General features: G+C 38.0%; 1 protein-coding gene across 1 annotated transcript in view; it reads left to right on the top strand.

Annotated features, from left to right (window-relative positions):
• Positions 1-16,299, top strand: part of LOC306886445 (chloride intracellular channel protein 4) — a 38,062-nt gene extending 21,763 nt beyond the window's left edge. The window contains exons 2-6 of the mRNA XM_079443551.1: positions 10,558-10,667; positions 12,281-12,406; positions 12,503-12,609; positions 14,010-14,191; positions 14,352-16,299. Coding sequence (XP_079299677.1) covers positions 10,558-10,667; positions 12,281-12,406; positions 12,503-12,609; positions 14,010-14,191; positions 14,352-14,516 — 690 coding nt within the window. The 3' untranslated portion in view covers positions 14,517-16,299. The remainder of the gene's footprint in view (positions 1-10,557; positions 10,668-12,280; positions 12,407-12,502; positions 12,610-14,009; positions 14,192-14,351) is intronic.
• The last annotated feature ends 1,004 nt before the right edge of the window (positions 16,300-17,303 follow it).

Genomic DNA, 17,303 nt, shown 5'->3' with positions numbered 1-17,303 from the left:
GAAACTAAGGTCTGTCTCCAGAATCACCCCAAGATTTCTGACTTGATTTTTAGTTGTTTGACCCCTAGAGTCAAGGTATGCATTCACCTTGAGAACTTCATCTTTATTTCCAAATGCAATGACTTCAGTTTTCTCCTTGTTTAACTGAAGAAAGTTCTGGCACATCCAACTGTTAATTTCATCAATGCATTGGCAGAGGGAGTCAATGGGGCTGTAGTCATTTGGAGATAAGGCTAGGTAAATCTGGGTATCATCAGCATAGCTGTGATAGGCAATTTGGTTCTTCCTCATTATCTGACTTAGTGGGAGCATATACAGATTAAACAAGAGCGGTGCAAGAATTGAGCCTTGTGGGACTCCACATGTCATGGCCGTCCACTTAGACTTATGCTCTCCTATACTCACATAATAACCTCTCCCTTCTAAGTATGATCTGAACCATTTGAGTGCCATCCCAGAAAGCCCGACCCAGTTTTCCAGTCTCTCTAAAAGTATGTTATGATCTACAGTGTCAAACGCAGCACTAAGATCTAGTAGTACCAGCACTGATATTTTGCCAGAATCAGAATTGACGCGAATATCATTTATTATCTTAACGAGTGCTGTCTCTGTGCTGTGATGTGCTCGGAAACCAGATTGAAAATTGTCCAGGTATCCATTTGACTTTAAGTAGTTGTTCAGCTGATTAGAAACTACCTTTTCAATTATCTTACCTATGAAAGGAAGATTTGATATGGGTCTATAGTTGCTCAACATGGTGTTATCAAGATTGCGCTTTTTCAGAAGGGGCTTAACAACTGCAGTTTTAAGGGAGTTTGGAAAAGTCCCAGAGAGAAGTGAGGCGTTCACCACTTCTAAGAGATCAGCTTCTAAACAGTTAAGCACATTTTTGAAAAAGGATGTGGGAAGTGTGTCAAGATAGCAGGTTGAAGATTTAAGGTGCTGTACTATTTCTTCCAAAATTTTGTTATCAATTTCTTTAAAAACACACATAGTCACTTCTTTTTGAAATTGCGGTCGAATCTGTGTGACCTCTGCATAACTTGAGGATGTGCCAATCTCCTTTCTGATATTATTGATCTTCTCAGAAAAGAAGGAAGCAAACTCATTGCATTTGCTGTCGGAGAGCATTTCACTGGGAATCTGACTTGGGGGGTTTGTCAGTCTCTCAACAGTCGCAAAAAGAGTGCGGGTGTTGTTTAAGTTACTGTTTATAAGGTTTGAAAAGAAAGTCTGTCTAGCTGTGGCTAGTTCCACATTGAAAGCATGAAGGCTGTCTTTATAGATGCTATAGTGAATTTCGAGTTTTGTCTTCCGCCACATCCGCTCAGCTTTTCTGCATTGTCTTTTCATGCTCTGAACTGCTGTTGATTTTCTCCAAATTGATTTCTGTTTCCCCGTCTTCTTGCTGACCTTATCGGGGCAATATCATCAATAACATTCTTAATTTTTGAGTTAAAAGACTCCAGGAGAAGATCAACAGAGTCTGCAGAAATGCTTGGTGTTAATGATATTGCCGCCATAAATAGCGCACTAGTGTTGTCGTTAATGCATCTCTTTCTGATAGAGACAGATCTAGATTCAGTGGTGACCGAGATCAATATATCAAAGAAAATACAGAAGTGATCAGATAGTGCTACATCCTTAATTACAATGGATGAGATGTTTAGACCTCTACTGATGAGTAAATCTAGAGTGTGTCCACGATTGTGTGTTGGTCCGTGCACATGCTGACTCAGGTCAAAAGTGTTTAAAACAGTTATAATTTCTTTTGTAGTTTTGATTTCTGCATTATCTATGTGAATATTAAAATCCCCTGCAATAGCAAAACAGTCAAACTCTGAGGAAATCATTGATAACAGTTCAGTGAAATCATCAACAAAGGCTGGAGAATATTTTGGAGGCCTGTAAATAATGATAAACAGGGTGTGTGGAGCACCTTTCAGCACAATACCTAGGTATTCAAAAGATGAATATTGACCAAATGACATTTGCTTGCACTGATAAACATCTTTAAACAGAGCAGCTACACCTCCACCTCTCCTAACAGTCCTGCAGACACTTATAAAATTAAAGTTAGGAGGGGCTGTTTCAGTGAGGACTGTTGAACTGCAGCTGTCTTCTAACCATGTTTCATTTAAAAACATAAAATCCAGGTTGTTTGTGGTTATTAAATCGTTGATCAGAAATGATTTATTTTTAAGTGAGCGAATGTTTAAAAATGCTAACTTGATGGAATTACATTTTGTCTCTACAGCAATCTTAGATTGATGCATTATAGGCCGCAGGTTAGATGGGTCAGCCGTACGGCTTGAGAAGGCCTTAGACTTTCTATTGCTTAATAAAACAGAAATAGAGGAGGCTACAGGCACACTGGGTTCCCGCTTGTTCTGTAAACATTTGTGAATGTTGCTGCTAATATAGCGGGGACCCGACACACATCACTGAGAGCTGTTATCAGTTGTTTTTGGTTCACCTACACCAGATGGAGAGGGGTTTGGGCCCTGACGTTGTGGCAGCGGCCGGAGAGCTCTCGCAGGAGGAGGAGGGTGAGCTGGGCCTGCAGTCTTTGGTGGTTGTGGGGCCCGCCGTTTTTTAGTTGATATCTGGGGACTTGAAGCGAAAGAGTGGGAGAGTTTGGTCCCAGCATACACCAGTTCCTCCATTTTCTGTGAGAAGCTTAGAAGTGGAGATTCTGGGGAGCGTGATAGTGTATCTGGTGAGCAGGGCTCTGGCTCTGGTGTTTCCGCTGGCTGTGAGATGTCGTTCTGGCTTCCCTGGCTGTTTTCCAGAAAGTCGTCCTTGGGTGCTGAGTCTTGGAGCTGTTGTAGTACGTCACAGTCTGCATGTGATGAGCTCTGTGGGCAGGGCTCAGCTGGGATGTCCATGAGCAGTGCTTGTTGTGGCTGCGTGGTGTTATCAGTGTACTTGTGGGATGTGTCAACCACATGTTGACTCAGAAGCTGACATGAAGTCCTGTGGTCACTCATATACTGTCCAGGTGTGTGTGTGCCATTCAGGCCGAGTAGATTGGCACACACCGCTGAAGGATGACGGAGGGAGAAATAGATATTGTCCTTAAGCACTCTTGCACCGAGTCTGTTTGGGTGGAGGCCATCTAGTTTAAACAGTTGTCTGTGGCCCCAGAAAAGATTGAAGTTGTCGATGAAGTTGACTCCTTTTATACTGCAGGTTCTTTGTAGCCATGTATTCAGCCCAAGCAACCGTGAGAACATGTTAGTTCCCCTTGCTGGGAGTGGTCCACTGATGAACGACTGAACTTCAAGACTTTGAAGCGTTTCAAAGAGTTCACTGAAATCCTTCTTAAGGAGTTCTGACTGCTCCTTCCGAATATCATTCTTCCCCACATGGATGATGACTCGATTTGCAGTCTTGTGCTTCATCAAAATGTTCCGAAGTTCTTTGTTCACATCAGAGACATTTGCTTGAGGACGGCAGTATGTAGTTGTAGTCCTGCAACTGATGTTTCTGATAATAGAGTCGCCCACTATCAGAGTCCTGGGCTCGGCTGCGCTCTGAGCTGAAAGCCGCTGTCTGCTCGACCTTGAGCGCCTGTTAGTAGCGACGTTAGCTGCTGGCAGATTCGATCCGTGTTTAGTCACATTTGCGGATTTCTCACCCACATTCATTAATGCTTCAAATCTGTTCTCAAGATGTATTGGGGGTGGTAGAATGCCAGTGTTTACAAGTCTTGTCATAGCCGTATCTGGGGTAGAGGATGCTACGGCAGCAATACGAGATACTCGTGATAATCTGATGTCTCGATTGCCTTTGGGTCTCGCTCCCTGTTTGTGCCATCGATTTGTCTGTCGATCTGTTTCGGCTTTTTCCTCTACACTTTGTATAAACTTTTGAGATTCAGAGGACTCACCAGCTGTATGCTGAGGGGGTCCGTGTTGACCGTCTGCTGTGTGTTCCGCCTGTTTTGGAAGTCCAGTAAGTAACTTTGTTTCAAGAACCGCAATCCTTTGTAGAAGTTTGTGGCAGTTCATGCAGCAAGTAGATTCCACGAGAGGCATTTTCTCTAGTCTGTTTGAATGTAGACAGCTGTATTTTTCCGTCTCTGGAATGTAAACTGCTGGGAGAAAGTCTTAAGTTTCCCCCCCAAAAAAATGTGTTGTCTGAGCACTGTGCTGATCTGCTGAAGTTAAAATCTTGGAGAGATATGAGAAAAATGCAAAAATAGGGAGCAAAGCGGAGAGCAATAAGCAAGAGCGTCCGAACAGTAGCAAAGCCGGAAGTCTTTGATAAGCAGAATCGGAATCAATAAAATTCAAACGATACCCAACCCTAGTCCAGAAACAGAGGTCTTTGTCCTGTTTCTGGTTGAATTATGTTTAATTGATAAGAAACCACAGTGAGGTCCTGTTCTTAAATGCATCCAGACGTTTTCCTCTAATCTCTCCTGGTTTTTAGAGGTCTCCTGAGATGAGGAGATTTAGGGCTGGAAATCGGTCAGCCAGTCAAATGCAGATTGATCATGTAATTTTCTACGCCTTGCAGATGCTGGGAGGGGAAGTCCCCTTAAGAATGCGCTCGCCTGCAATTATCTTGTGTGTGTCCTTTTTCTCCACAAGGTGTTACAGTTATAATGGATTTATGTGAAGATTGTTTAATGTTCACTTAAATTAGAAGTTATTTTTTAAAAGTCTAAATGTTAAAATTGATATCTCTCAATTATACTGTAATGTTGAATGGCTATAATCAATTTTAAAATTGTAATATGATCAAAGAAGGCTGTGAAAATTAATCTACATTGCTAATCCTTTTGATCTTTTGTTTAAAAAAATTCACAAAAATCTAACCTCATTGGAGAATAAGAATTTAAAATGGGAGGAAATATCATTATGAAATAAATGTTTTTCTCAAATACACATTGGCCACAATTAACGGCACCCTTTTATTCAATACTTTCTGAAACCTCCATTTGCCAGTTTAACAGCTCTAAATTTTTTCCTATAATGCCTGATGAGGTTAGAGAACACCTGACGAGATCAGAGACCATTCCTTCATCCAGAATTTCTCCAGATCCTTCAGATTCACAGCTCCATGACGGTGCTTCTTCTCTTCAGTTCACCTCACTCATTTTCTACAGGGTTCAGGTCAGAGGACTGGAATGGCCATAGCAGAAGCTTGGTTTTGTGCCCAGTGACCTGTTTTTGAGGTTTGTGTTTGGATTATTGTCCGGTTGGAAGATCCAAACATGACCCATTATAAGATTTCTAACAGAGTCAGTCACATGTTGATTTTTTTTTTATCTGTTGGTATTTCATAGAATCCATGATGCCATGTGTCTATAAACAAGATGTCCAGGACCTCCATCAGAAATATAAGCCCACAACATCAAAAATACAGCAGTATATTTCATTGTACACATGGGGTACTTTTTATCCCTGTGTGCACCAAACTCATCTTGAGTGTTTGCTGCTAAAAAGCTTATTTTTTAGTTTCATCTAGCCGTAGAAGCCAGTCCCATTTGAAGTTCCAGTCGTGTCTGATAACTGAATATGCTGGAGATTGTTTTTGCATGAGTGAGGAGAATTTTTCTTTAAACTCTCCTGAACAACATGTGGTGATGTAGGGGCTTTTTAACAATTTTTTTAATTATTTTTATTTTAAGGTTTTCGGACTCCAAAACTCAACCTTTCTCTGCAATTCTCCAGCTGTGGTCCTTGAGTCTTTGGCCACTCAAATTCTCCTCCTCACCATGCATTAGGACGATATAGACACACGTCCTCTTCCAGGCAGATTCATAACATTTTCTGTTGATTCAAAATTATTAATTATTGCCCTGATGGGGGAAATGGGAATTTTCACAAGACTCTTTTCTTAAAGCCACTTCACTAATTTGTGAAGCTCAATTATCTTTTGCTGTACATCAGAAACATATTCTTTTGGTTTTACATTTCCCATGGTGATGGATGATTAAGGGAATTTGGGCTTTGTTTTCCCTCCTATTTATATTTCTGTGAAACAAAGACTTGGCTGGATAATTTCATGTTCATAATCACCCTGGAGTGCTCTCAATTGTGAATATGAATGGGAATATACTTAAGAGATATTTTAATCATAAGAATTTCTAGGGGTACCAATAATTATGTCCAACGTGTATTTGAGAAAAACATTGATTTCATAATGAGATTTTCATTATGAATTTTTTTTCAGTTGTTTGTTCAATGAAAGGTTAGATTTTTTTTTTTTTGTTTGTTTTTTTTTTTAAATAAAAGATCAAAAGGATTAATAATGCAGGTTTATTTTCAGAGCCTTCTTTGATCATATTTACCAAGGGTGCCAATAATTCTGACCACAACTGTATTATGGAAACAAACTTTTATTTTGGATGTGATTAATTGTTTGACAGCACTATTAAATCGCATCAGTACTTCAGTGATCAGTCACTCAGAAATGCTTGGATATATTACTTGTAAGCATCTACAGAACAGGGAGACATATATAAATGTATTATTTTTTTTATACATTTATATATTCAGCAAGTATTGAATAAATTGTCACTTTTGATAAATTTGAAGTAAAGCGGTCAAATCGGTAAATCACGATTAATCACTTGTAAAATAAAAGTTTGGGTTTGCAAAATATATGGGTGTACTGCGTATATTGATGTATATATTACATATTAAATATATACGTGTGTGTATACAGACATATTTTATGTAAACACACAGCGCTAAGATGTTTATGATGTTACAAAATACTTATTTAGCAGCACAGCTTTCATTTTCAACACTGATTGATAATAATCATGTGACACTGAAGACTGGAGTAAATGGCTGAAAATTCAACTTTGGAATCACATGAATTATTATTTTAAAATGAATCAAAATGGAAACCAGTTATTGTAAACTATAATAAAATTCAACAGTATCACTGTGTTTTTGGTTAAATGAGGCCTTGATGAGCATAAGAGACAGTGTATATAATAGGCTAATCCTATTTTTTTAGGCTTTAGGTAATTTTAGGTTTTGTCTAGAGTACAGGTCTACACATTTTCCCAATGAAGTTAATGAGGCATTGCTTGTCAAATAGCATTGAAGGAGTTGACAATTTATATTTGTCTACATAGTAGACAGTATATGCATTATGCAGAGGAGGAAAATATTTCATTTCAGTCAGAACTTTTCTTCATTTCTGTTGAAGTTTTCAGACACACACAGTAGCACAAAATGAAGAAGCTTAGATTTTAATGTTTTTCTTCATCATAACACTCATCTTTTGTCTGTACTGATGCAGTTCTTGGCTGTGAGATCTGTGTAACAGGTTGTTTTGTGTGGTCTATTGTCAGCCCTAATAGACTGAACTCTACAGGACAGACACTACATCCATGTGTCTCTATGGAAACCGTTGTCCTAACCCTACGAGACAGACTCTTCCCGTTCCCTCTTACAGTGAACATCTTTCATTGGGCAGAAACCGGAAGGCGCTGAATCATCTTTAGTCATTAAATCTCTGACTCCTACTCCTCTCCTTGAACAATGCCCATTTTCATTCCCAGAATGACACGTTTTATTTTGTGAACGTGTGAAAATGAATGCATGTAAAAGGGACACATTCACTCTTTACCAGCACATTTTAACAAGAGAAGCCACTGAAAATGAACCTGGAGTCAACCTGCTACAGTGAGCACTGAATAGAAGCAAAACTTTTGTTCACCCCAGAGAGAGAGAAAAGTGTATGAATGAGATACCAGCAGGGTGCCTGGACGGGAGTGAGATGGAGGAAGAATGAAAGCGAGAGAGAGTGCGATCTCTCTCTAGAACAAAGTCTTCTGTTCTTTATTGGGCTACTGGATTCTTTTCAGCGTACGAGAGCTTACAACAATACACCGCTGAGGGAAAAAAGCTGATTCAGATATCAGTGCTGCTCTGTGAGCTTTATTGAACTCTGAGAATGTGCTAGAATCCAGAACAGACCATTTATGATTGTGTAATGCCTTACTTAAATGGTACAGAATCCAATAAATGGTGGTGATTTTCATCTAATCGTTGTCTTATGATATTTTCTGCCTAGCTCTGTTCCAAAACCTGCCTCCTACTGTACTGCCTAAATAGGAAGCTGCCTCAGGCATATTCATTCAAAATTTGTAACACTTTACATGAAATGCGCAGGATGTTTGACACAGATGATTTTAATAAAGGCATCATAGAGAAAAATAATGCTGTTCTCTTAAGCATGAATATATATACACTGAACAAAATTATAAATGCAACACTTTTGTTTTTACCCCCATTTTTCATGATCTTTCACAAGACCTATTTCGCTCAAATATTCACAAATCTGTCTAAATCTGTGTTTGTGAGCACTTCTCCTTTGCCGAGATAATCCATCCACCTCACTGGTGTGGCATATCAAGATGCTGATTAGACAGCATGATTATTGCACAGGTGTGCCTTAGGCTGGCCACAATAAAAGGCCACTCTAAAATGTGCAGTTTTATCACACAGCACATTGCCACAGATGTCGCAAGTTTTGAGGCAAATTGGCATGCTGACTGCAGGAATGTCCACCAGAGCTGTTGCCCGTGAATTGAATGTTCATTTCTCTACCATAAGCCATCTCCAAAGGCATTTCAGAGAATTTGGCAGTACATCCAACCGGCCTCACAACCGCAGACCACGTGTAACCACACCAGCCCAGGACCTCCACATCCAGCATCTTCACCTCCAAGATCGTTTGAGACCAGCCACCTGGACAGCTGCTGCAACAATCGATTTGCATAACCAAAGAATTTCTGCACAAACTGTCAGAAACGTCTCAGGGAAGCTCATCTGCATGCTCGCCATCCTCATCGGGGTCTCGACCTGACTGCAGTTCGTCATCGTAACCGACTTGAGTGGGCAAATGCTCACATTCGATGGCATCTGGCACTTTGGAGAGGTGTTCTCTTCACAGATGAATCCTGGTTTTCACTGTATAGGGCAGATGGCAGACAGTGTGTATGGCGTCGTGTGGGTGAGCGGTTTGCTGATGTCAACGTTGTGGATCGAGTGGCCTATGGTGGCGGTGGGGTTATGGTGTGGGCAGGTGTATGTTATGGACAACAAACACAGGTGCATTTTATTGATGGCATGATTTTATTTTTCCATTGAAATAAAGTGAGGTGAGTTCACCCAAAAATGAAAATTCTAATAAAATGGTATTCTTTTATACTGTATTTTAGATGAAAAATGTAGCCTTGGTGAACATTTTACTAATCCAAAACCTTTAAATGGTAGTGTATGTGATGGTAGTTTGGCCAAAACAAGGAATTTAAGGATGTAGCAGAAAGATGATGTCTATTTTTGCTTCAAGAGTTCCTATGGGGCAGCTCGATAGGTTTTGGTACAGAACACTGGTTTCTGTCAGGTCAGGTCAGTCTAACTGTCAGCTCATTCATTGCATAATTAGCTGAATCTAAATTGCTGAAGCACACATAAACATCTCTAGTCTCTGAGTAATAAGCATCTTGTTTCTGGAGCTTAGTGGAGGGCTAATGGAGAGATGGTCTGTTGTGTGTTGGAGTTCACACTGAGGTTGGTATTCAGCCGAGAGATGCGGAGGAGGAGGGTGGGCTCCTTTGGTGATATCTCCACTGTGGAATTAATGTCTTTGAAATTTTTTTTATCCCAACAGAAAGATGAATATTTGAATATTTTAAAGGGGCACTAAGCCATTTTCCTGGTTAAAAAATAAATAAATGCATAAAGCATAATAGGACAGTCTCACATAAAATCACAAGACTAGCTAAATTCCATTATCTTTATCTCAGTACTCCACTGATGTACATTTTCACTAACTGAATGGTAACACTTTAGAATAGGAACACATTCGTTTTTTTTCCCACAATAAAGTCCTAATTTGCTACTTGTTATAAGTTAGTAAGGTTTGTTAACTTTAGGTGTGGGGTATATTAAAGAATCTAAAATATGATCATTCAGAATAAGGCAACAATATGTGCTCTATAAATAGTAATAAACAGCCAATATGCTAGTAATTTGCATGCTAAAAAGCAACTAGTTAGTAGAGAATTGGTCTTTAAAATAAAGTGTTACCAACTGAATAAATGTATGCTCTGTTTTATGTACATTTTCATGAATTTCGGGGTCTCTAGATGGTCTCTTCGGCAGTAAATGAACACCGTGTCAGTGTACAGTGTTGTAGCTTTCACTGTCCAGTTGGTTTTGACAGATTTATGGAAACTGGAAATGGCCGACATGTTTTTAAGTCAGGGGTCAGCTTGCCTTCTGCTCTTAATATTGGTTTGTATGTTGGAAGCTGGGTTAAAGTTAATCTTTCAGTCAAATAAATCTCATTAACGTGAAGCTGGTTCTTTTAAGTTATCTTTCTTGTAGTGATTTAGTTGTTTCTCTGGCTATAATCTGATACAGACTCTATCAGTGATGGTACAGAGTTGTACGATAATAACCCTATGATTGCAAAATGTTTGCTGCTATTCCCACAGCTGATGTGGAGCAACTCATTGGAATGATGACAGTCTTACTGATTTTTCAAGTCAGACTAACACTTTTCTTTCTCTTTCAGGCAGGCAGTGATGGAGAGAGTATCGGAAACTGTCCATTTTCTCAGCGTCTCTTCATGATCCTGTGGCTGAAGGGTGTGGTCTTCAATGTCACCACTGTGGACCTTAAGAGGTGTGTGTGAACATTCTTGGTTTATGGGTAGAAATATCCCCTGAAGTGACTTTAATCTGATAAAACCTTCCATGGAGACATGCATTGTCTTTGTTTGGAAAAACTATATATATAATGTAAATAAACAAATGTTGGTGTCCCCTTTTAGATAGCAAAGTAATGTGTGCATGGTAAGTGTGTGTGTGTTTTGGTGAATCTCATTTTCAGCCATCTCGGATATTAATTTTCCTTCTGTCTTAGGCATTCGCAGTTGTCCCTGATGTTGTGTGTGTAAGCATGTTTAAGTATTTCAGTCAGGAATTTAAGACGCTCGTGTGGCAGTGAGGCAGCAGTGAAACTATATTTTTATGCTCTGGTGTGAGCCACTGATGATCCATGGTAATATTTTGAATTTCTGAAAATGAGGTTAAGCCTTCTAATATTAGCTGTGACTTTAACCTGCTATTATATGGTATCCACTGTGCTGCGTGTGTGAATCCTAAATACTCATTTAAATGAGGTTATATAGACCGTTAACCAAGTTTTACAGTCTTAGAATATTGCAAGATTCTTTGATTTTGTTTTTGAAAACTGATTGACATGGTATATGCTCAAATATTTAAACCTATTCATATCACTCTATGGTTTGTGTGTGTGAGAGATTAAATGACTGTTTGAAGAGAGCTTCCACACCTATTGTCTGTTTTTCTCCCTCTTTCTGCTCAGACTATCCACATATGATCTTCAGTGTTTTATGAGGCTGTAACAGAGACCTTGTTGAGCTAAAAGTTTATGACCCTAAAATGAAATCAAACTGTGTGAAACTGTGACTATTGCGTCATCAGTAACTTCTTTTTCTTTCTTTCATTCCTTCTTTCTTTCATTCTTTCTTGCTTGCCTGCCTGTTACTTTCTCCTCTCTTACCCTTTCCTTCATGCCACCAAAAGGGATAGGGTGCTCCTTGTGCTCATGCCAGAGGTGTTAGGTCATTTCCTGTTGTTGTAGTTGGTAAGATCATAGTGTTCCTGACTGCAAGGCCTCATGGGACATATGCCCCCTCTGTTTCTGAACCCACAAGTGTTTTCAGATTTCACACTCTCCCTTTGTGGACATCCAGGAACGTCCTCAGTTTGGAAAAATGATTCATGTAGAAGAATCTTTTAGGGGTTGGGTTAGTATTTACCCTGCTGGTTTTATAAAAACCTAAGTAAGTATGTGTGTGTGTGTGTGTGTGTTGGACTACGAGTGGTCTGGAAAACCCCTGTATTGTGCCACAGTGTGCAGCCCCTGAGGGCATTTTATCGCCTTGTATTCTGAAGAAAAACAGTTGATTAAATTGCTTTGGGCTCTGGCGTGCTGACCTCCTGTTATGGCTCCGTAATGAAACATTTCTACAGTTTGTAGAGTTAAGTTTTGTTCAGATCACTGAAGTGTCTGATTGAAAAAGAAAAAAAAAAAAATAATTCTAATATATATATATATATATATATATATATATATATATATATATATATATATATATATATATATATATATATATATATATATATATATATATATTAGAATTTTTTTTTTTTTTTTAGAGAATTAGACTCTTATATTAGTTATGTTTGTTTTTGTTTTTTTCTTGGTAGAAAACCAGCTGATCTGCAGAATCTGGCCCCAGGAACCCATCCTCCCTTCATCACCTTTAATGGAGAGGTCAAGACAGATGTCAACAAGATCGAAGAGTTCTTAGAGGATATCCTCTGCCCTCCAAAGTTAGTGAAAGAGTGCGTTTGTGGATTTAAGTGTCACGTGTGTCAACACCACATCAAAAGGTTTTATTTGACGTATATGTGTGTTTGTATACTCAGGTACTCTAAACTTGGTGCCAGACACCCAGAATCCAACACTGCAGGGATGGATATATTTGCCAAGTTCTCTGCCTTCATCAAGAATTCCAAACCTGATGCCAACGAGGGTAACCAGAAAGATTTCACTCTTTCACCTCCAAACAAAAGACCGAATGTATAATCACACATTTGATAAGCTTAGTTTAATCGTACAAACACTTTCTATTGCTCTAGTTTGAGAGATTAGACCTGATTATGGTTGCCATGTCTCGCGTAGTGTATGTAAACAGTGTTCTCTCTAGTTTAGATAGCGCAGGGCTCGGATCCAGTGTCACATTTTCATGCTTTAGTGCTGGAGGCAGGGCTACCATTTGATAGTTAGATCAACTTCCAGAGTAAATGCTGTTACCTGAAACTAAGTTTTCGAAATAAGAGCGCCTGTACTCTTATCAGAAGGTGTAGAACTGTTGTCAAGATGATAAATACGCTAGGAATTTGCCTAGATGCAATGCCGCACAATCTCAAAGACTACTCAGACTACTACTTAACTGGCAGTGACCCTGAACATAAACTAACTTCAAGAGTCTCCACCCTAGTAAAATGTTGACTGTGGGTGATAACAGCCTCTTCGTTCCAGCTGGAGTCTGTCAACAATGTCTCAAGGCAAGCAGACAGTGCTGTGTACAGGAGAAAAGGCCTGGATATACCACCTCTCACAGAGAGCAAAACATGCCTTAGCACTTCAGTTTGCACACCTAAGTGTTCTTTTTCTCTTTTTGAAATTTAGCGCTAAATGAAATGAGCTTTCACCAGAGCTTGATTATGCCCTTATGTGGCAGCTTAGTAGAAGTGCAACCAAACACTGCAATTACATTTTGGCATTTTCTCCCTCTAGAGGGCAGTTTGTTCTTTTTAACTGTAATCAGTTGTTCCTTAGCATTTTATGAATTATATTTTATATTATAAATTAATTAATAATAAATAGATTGATTATCTTTTAAAATTATTGTATTATAATATCATATTGTACAAAGATATTCTTTTATAATAATTATTCCACTTAAACACTGCGAGATGAAGTAATTTTCTAGTCATTTTTTAACTTCTGTGTGTAGTTGACAGTATGTTGTACTTTTATTTATTAAACAAGGTTTAAATTTTTCACAATTTGAAATTGATGCTCTGTCAGTAAATTAAGTGAATTGGTTAATTTGCTGTGAAATATTGTTGTCTTTCCAATTAATTAGTATAGTTTTTGTGATTTGTAAAAACAGACAAAAAAAGCTTTAAAGTGGCCGCCTACAAAGAAAGTTACTTGTAGGAGAACAATATTATTATTATTTTATTAATAAAAATATTTAAATTTTTCTATCCAAAAACGTTCATCTAGATAATTTGTGCTTTAAGATTTATTTTGGGGAGTTTACATAAGAAAAAAAAAAGTGAGCCACAAACAAATTAAAAGTGTGAAAACAGTATCTGTGACATTAACACAATGCAAGTAACTCTTTATTGGGTTTTGACATAGGTTTGGAGAGGGGACTGCTGAAGACCTTGCAGAAGTTGGATGAGTACCTGTGCTCTCCTCTGCCTGACGAGATCGACCACAACAGCATGGAGGAAGTGAAGGCCTCCACACGCAGGTTCCTAGATGGTGAAGAAATGACATTGGCTGACTGCAACCTGCTGCCCAAACTCCACATCGTTAAGGTAAAGGGTAAACAGGTCATCCTATGCTGAAGATTAAAGAGAACATTAGAATATTATTTTGGGCTTTAAGGGATCTTTTAATATGATTATAATGTGCTGTATTAAATGACGTACTGAGCAGGAAGATATTCCAATTAATTTTTTTCTTTTTGGCTTGCAGGTGGTGGCAAAGAAGTACAGAGGCTTTGAGATCCCTAAAGACATGACGGGCATCTGGAGGTACCTGAACAATGCCTACAAGCGCGAGGAGTTCACCAACACATGTCCCAGTGAAAAGGAGATCGAGATCGCCTATGCTGATGTAGCAAAGCGGCTTGTCAAATAATGGCTCAAAATCTCCTCCACTCCCCTCCTTGCACTGGGACTGTTTATTTTCCATAACACGAGAGAGAAAAAACAAGCTATGAACTCCTTTTTTCCTTCTCTTTTATTTAGAGTAATTATCCAATGCATGATCCCCCCCCCCGTTACAGCTCTTTAGGACATATCAATAATTTTCAATGCGGCTGAAAAGCTTTTTTTCACACTTTTTTCTTTTTGTCTTAGTTTAAGTGTTAAAGCAGGAAGTGCCAGATACTGTCGGCGTATCGATGGCTAATAGTGTGTGAGCATGTGGCTCACACACATCTATTCCTCTCACCCACACTATGTAGCAGTAAGAGTGGGTTCACCAGCCTTTTGTTTTATGGATTTAAAATATAAAAAAGACGCTTTTTCTAAGCTTGCAAAGTGAACTGTTATGAAACACTTTTTTTGTTTTGTTTCTATCTAAACGCATTTGAACAGTGTTGAAAGCTCCTGTGTTTATTTTCAGAGAGCAGTGTAGCACCGAAGTCTCAAAAGCCCCTTTTCGAAGTTTAAAGTGAAGTGCATATTGACTTACGTTGATGTCGGAAGGCTGACGCTTAAATATGAAGTTCATATACACATTAGTCATCAGTTGTTTGCAAAAATGGCACGTAAATTTGCAGCACCTGTGGCCTTTTCATGAAGGAAAGACCTCATTAACAGAAACTATAGATACATGAAGAAATTCTATAGATCAGCCTTATTCACTCATTATTTAACATAAAGAGTGCTGCACCTTCATAACTGCATTTCATGGCATGAAACATCTGTGTAGCTCTAGAGGTAGAACTGCATCACTTGCACTTCACATGAAGTGTCCTTAACAATTTGAATAGTAGCAATTTTCTTTTTTAAATAAATGGTTTAAATCGACAAGGAGCATCTAATTTAAAGAAGCTGAATTGTTTTATGATGTGGTGCTATCAAAAGACTGTATAGACAGACAAATGACTTTATAGCCTTACCAAGTTAGCCTACCAAATTTGATTAAAGGCTCAGAGTAAAACACTGCATTTTATGTTGCTGCAACATTGAAAGTAAGCGTGTAGTTTCTGATTTGGATATTAGTGAAAGTTTTAAATGAAAGAAACTGGTTGCCATATGTTTTTCCATTTTTTTTTTTTTCATGATAGAGAATTATAAATCTTGGTTTTGGTTTTCAGAAATGAATGTGTAAATTGTATACATTCATGAACTGAATGTAGCAAAATGACACTGACTTGTAATGACACCTCTGGCCTTATACATTTTCTCAAGGTAGCAAAAAAGAGAACATTGAGCATTGAATTAAAACACTAAATCCAACATATAAGGACAAAGACATTGAAAGAGAGACAAAGTGAGAGTAAAATGAATCGAGACCCATCTCTCTGCTGTTGGAAGTGAGTGAGTTGCTGGCCTGTGGGAACAAAAACAGGAAGATTGTGCTGCAGACGAGCGTGTTTCCTTTTTCCTCTCCTCTGTTTATGCTGATCCATTAATGGACTGGTTAAGTGAAAAATTTAGTTTTTCAGCTTTCTGCATTTAAAAGAATCAGCGGTTAGTCATATGTTGTTGTTTTTTTTTGAGAGATGCTCCCTCCGTACTATTCAGCCCATATCTCTCTCTGAGAAACTGAATGTTAAAATGTTCCTCTTTGTAGATTTCTGATTGGACCTGTGTATGTGTACGCAAGGAACAGGTTTGACAAACTCTAAAAACACTGCATGTTTGCCCTATGCCATCGCACTGTCATTAAATAAACTGCTGGCAGCTATGACAAATTTGGAGTATGAATTATTACCGTTTTATACAAAGCCACCCAGCTTTATATCAAGCCGATGTAAAGCTGCTTTGACACAATTTGCATTGTTAAAAGTGCTATACAAATAATATTGACTTGACTTATACTAATTGCTGGATTGTCACTTCCACACTTCTGACAGTCACAGATTTCTGCCTTTGAAGGGCAAAACACCCTCCTCTTTGTTTCTTCCTGGTATGTCTGTGTCAGTCCTAAAGTTAAGAATAACCACACGCAGTATGAATACAAAATTTTAAGAAAACATTTTATGTTTAGAGCATTGGTAAAAATTTACAACAAACTCATTTGTGAACATTGGTAATACATAAACACATGAACTAACAATGAGCATCACAGTTGTTTTATATAATATGTATTAATGTTAGTTAATAAAATTACAATTATTCAAGCTAGTTCACAGTGCATTAACTAATGCCAATAAATTTTGATTTGGAAAAATCTATCAGTAAATGTTGAAATAAACATTAACTAAAATTAATAAATTATATAGAACTATCAGTCATAGTTCATGTTAACTAAATTACTGAACTAATTTAGTTCAGTAATAAGCTAAAAGGTTACAGGAATTTTTTTAAAGAAACATCTAGAACATTTCTTAAAATTACTTCACTGTGATTGTAATATGACAATTTTAATTTTTACAAGTGAGTTATACAGGTACATCTAAAAAAAATTTGAATATCATGAAAAGGGTAATTTTTTGTCACTCATTTCAGAAAGTGAAACCCATGTATTATATAGATTCATTACACAGAGTGAAATATTTCAAGTCTTTATTTCTTGAAATTTTGATGATTATGGCTTACAGATAATGAAAACCCAAAATTCAGTGTCTCAGAAAATTAGAATATTACATAAGATCAATAAAAAAAGGATATTTTAACAGAAATGTCAGGCTTCTGAAAAGTATGTTAATTTCTATGCACTCAATACTTGGTTGGGCTTCCTTTTGCATGAATT

Source organism: Barbus barbus, assembly GCF_936440315.1.
Source record: "Barbus barbus genome assembly, chromosome: 20".
In the NCBI taxonomy this organism is placed as follows: Eukaryota; Metazoa; Chordata; class Actinopteri; order Cypriniformes; family Cyprinidae; genus Barbus; species Barbus barbus.
This window is presented reverse-complemented; position numbering and strand designations above follow the sequence as displayed.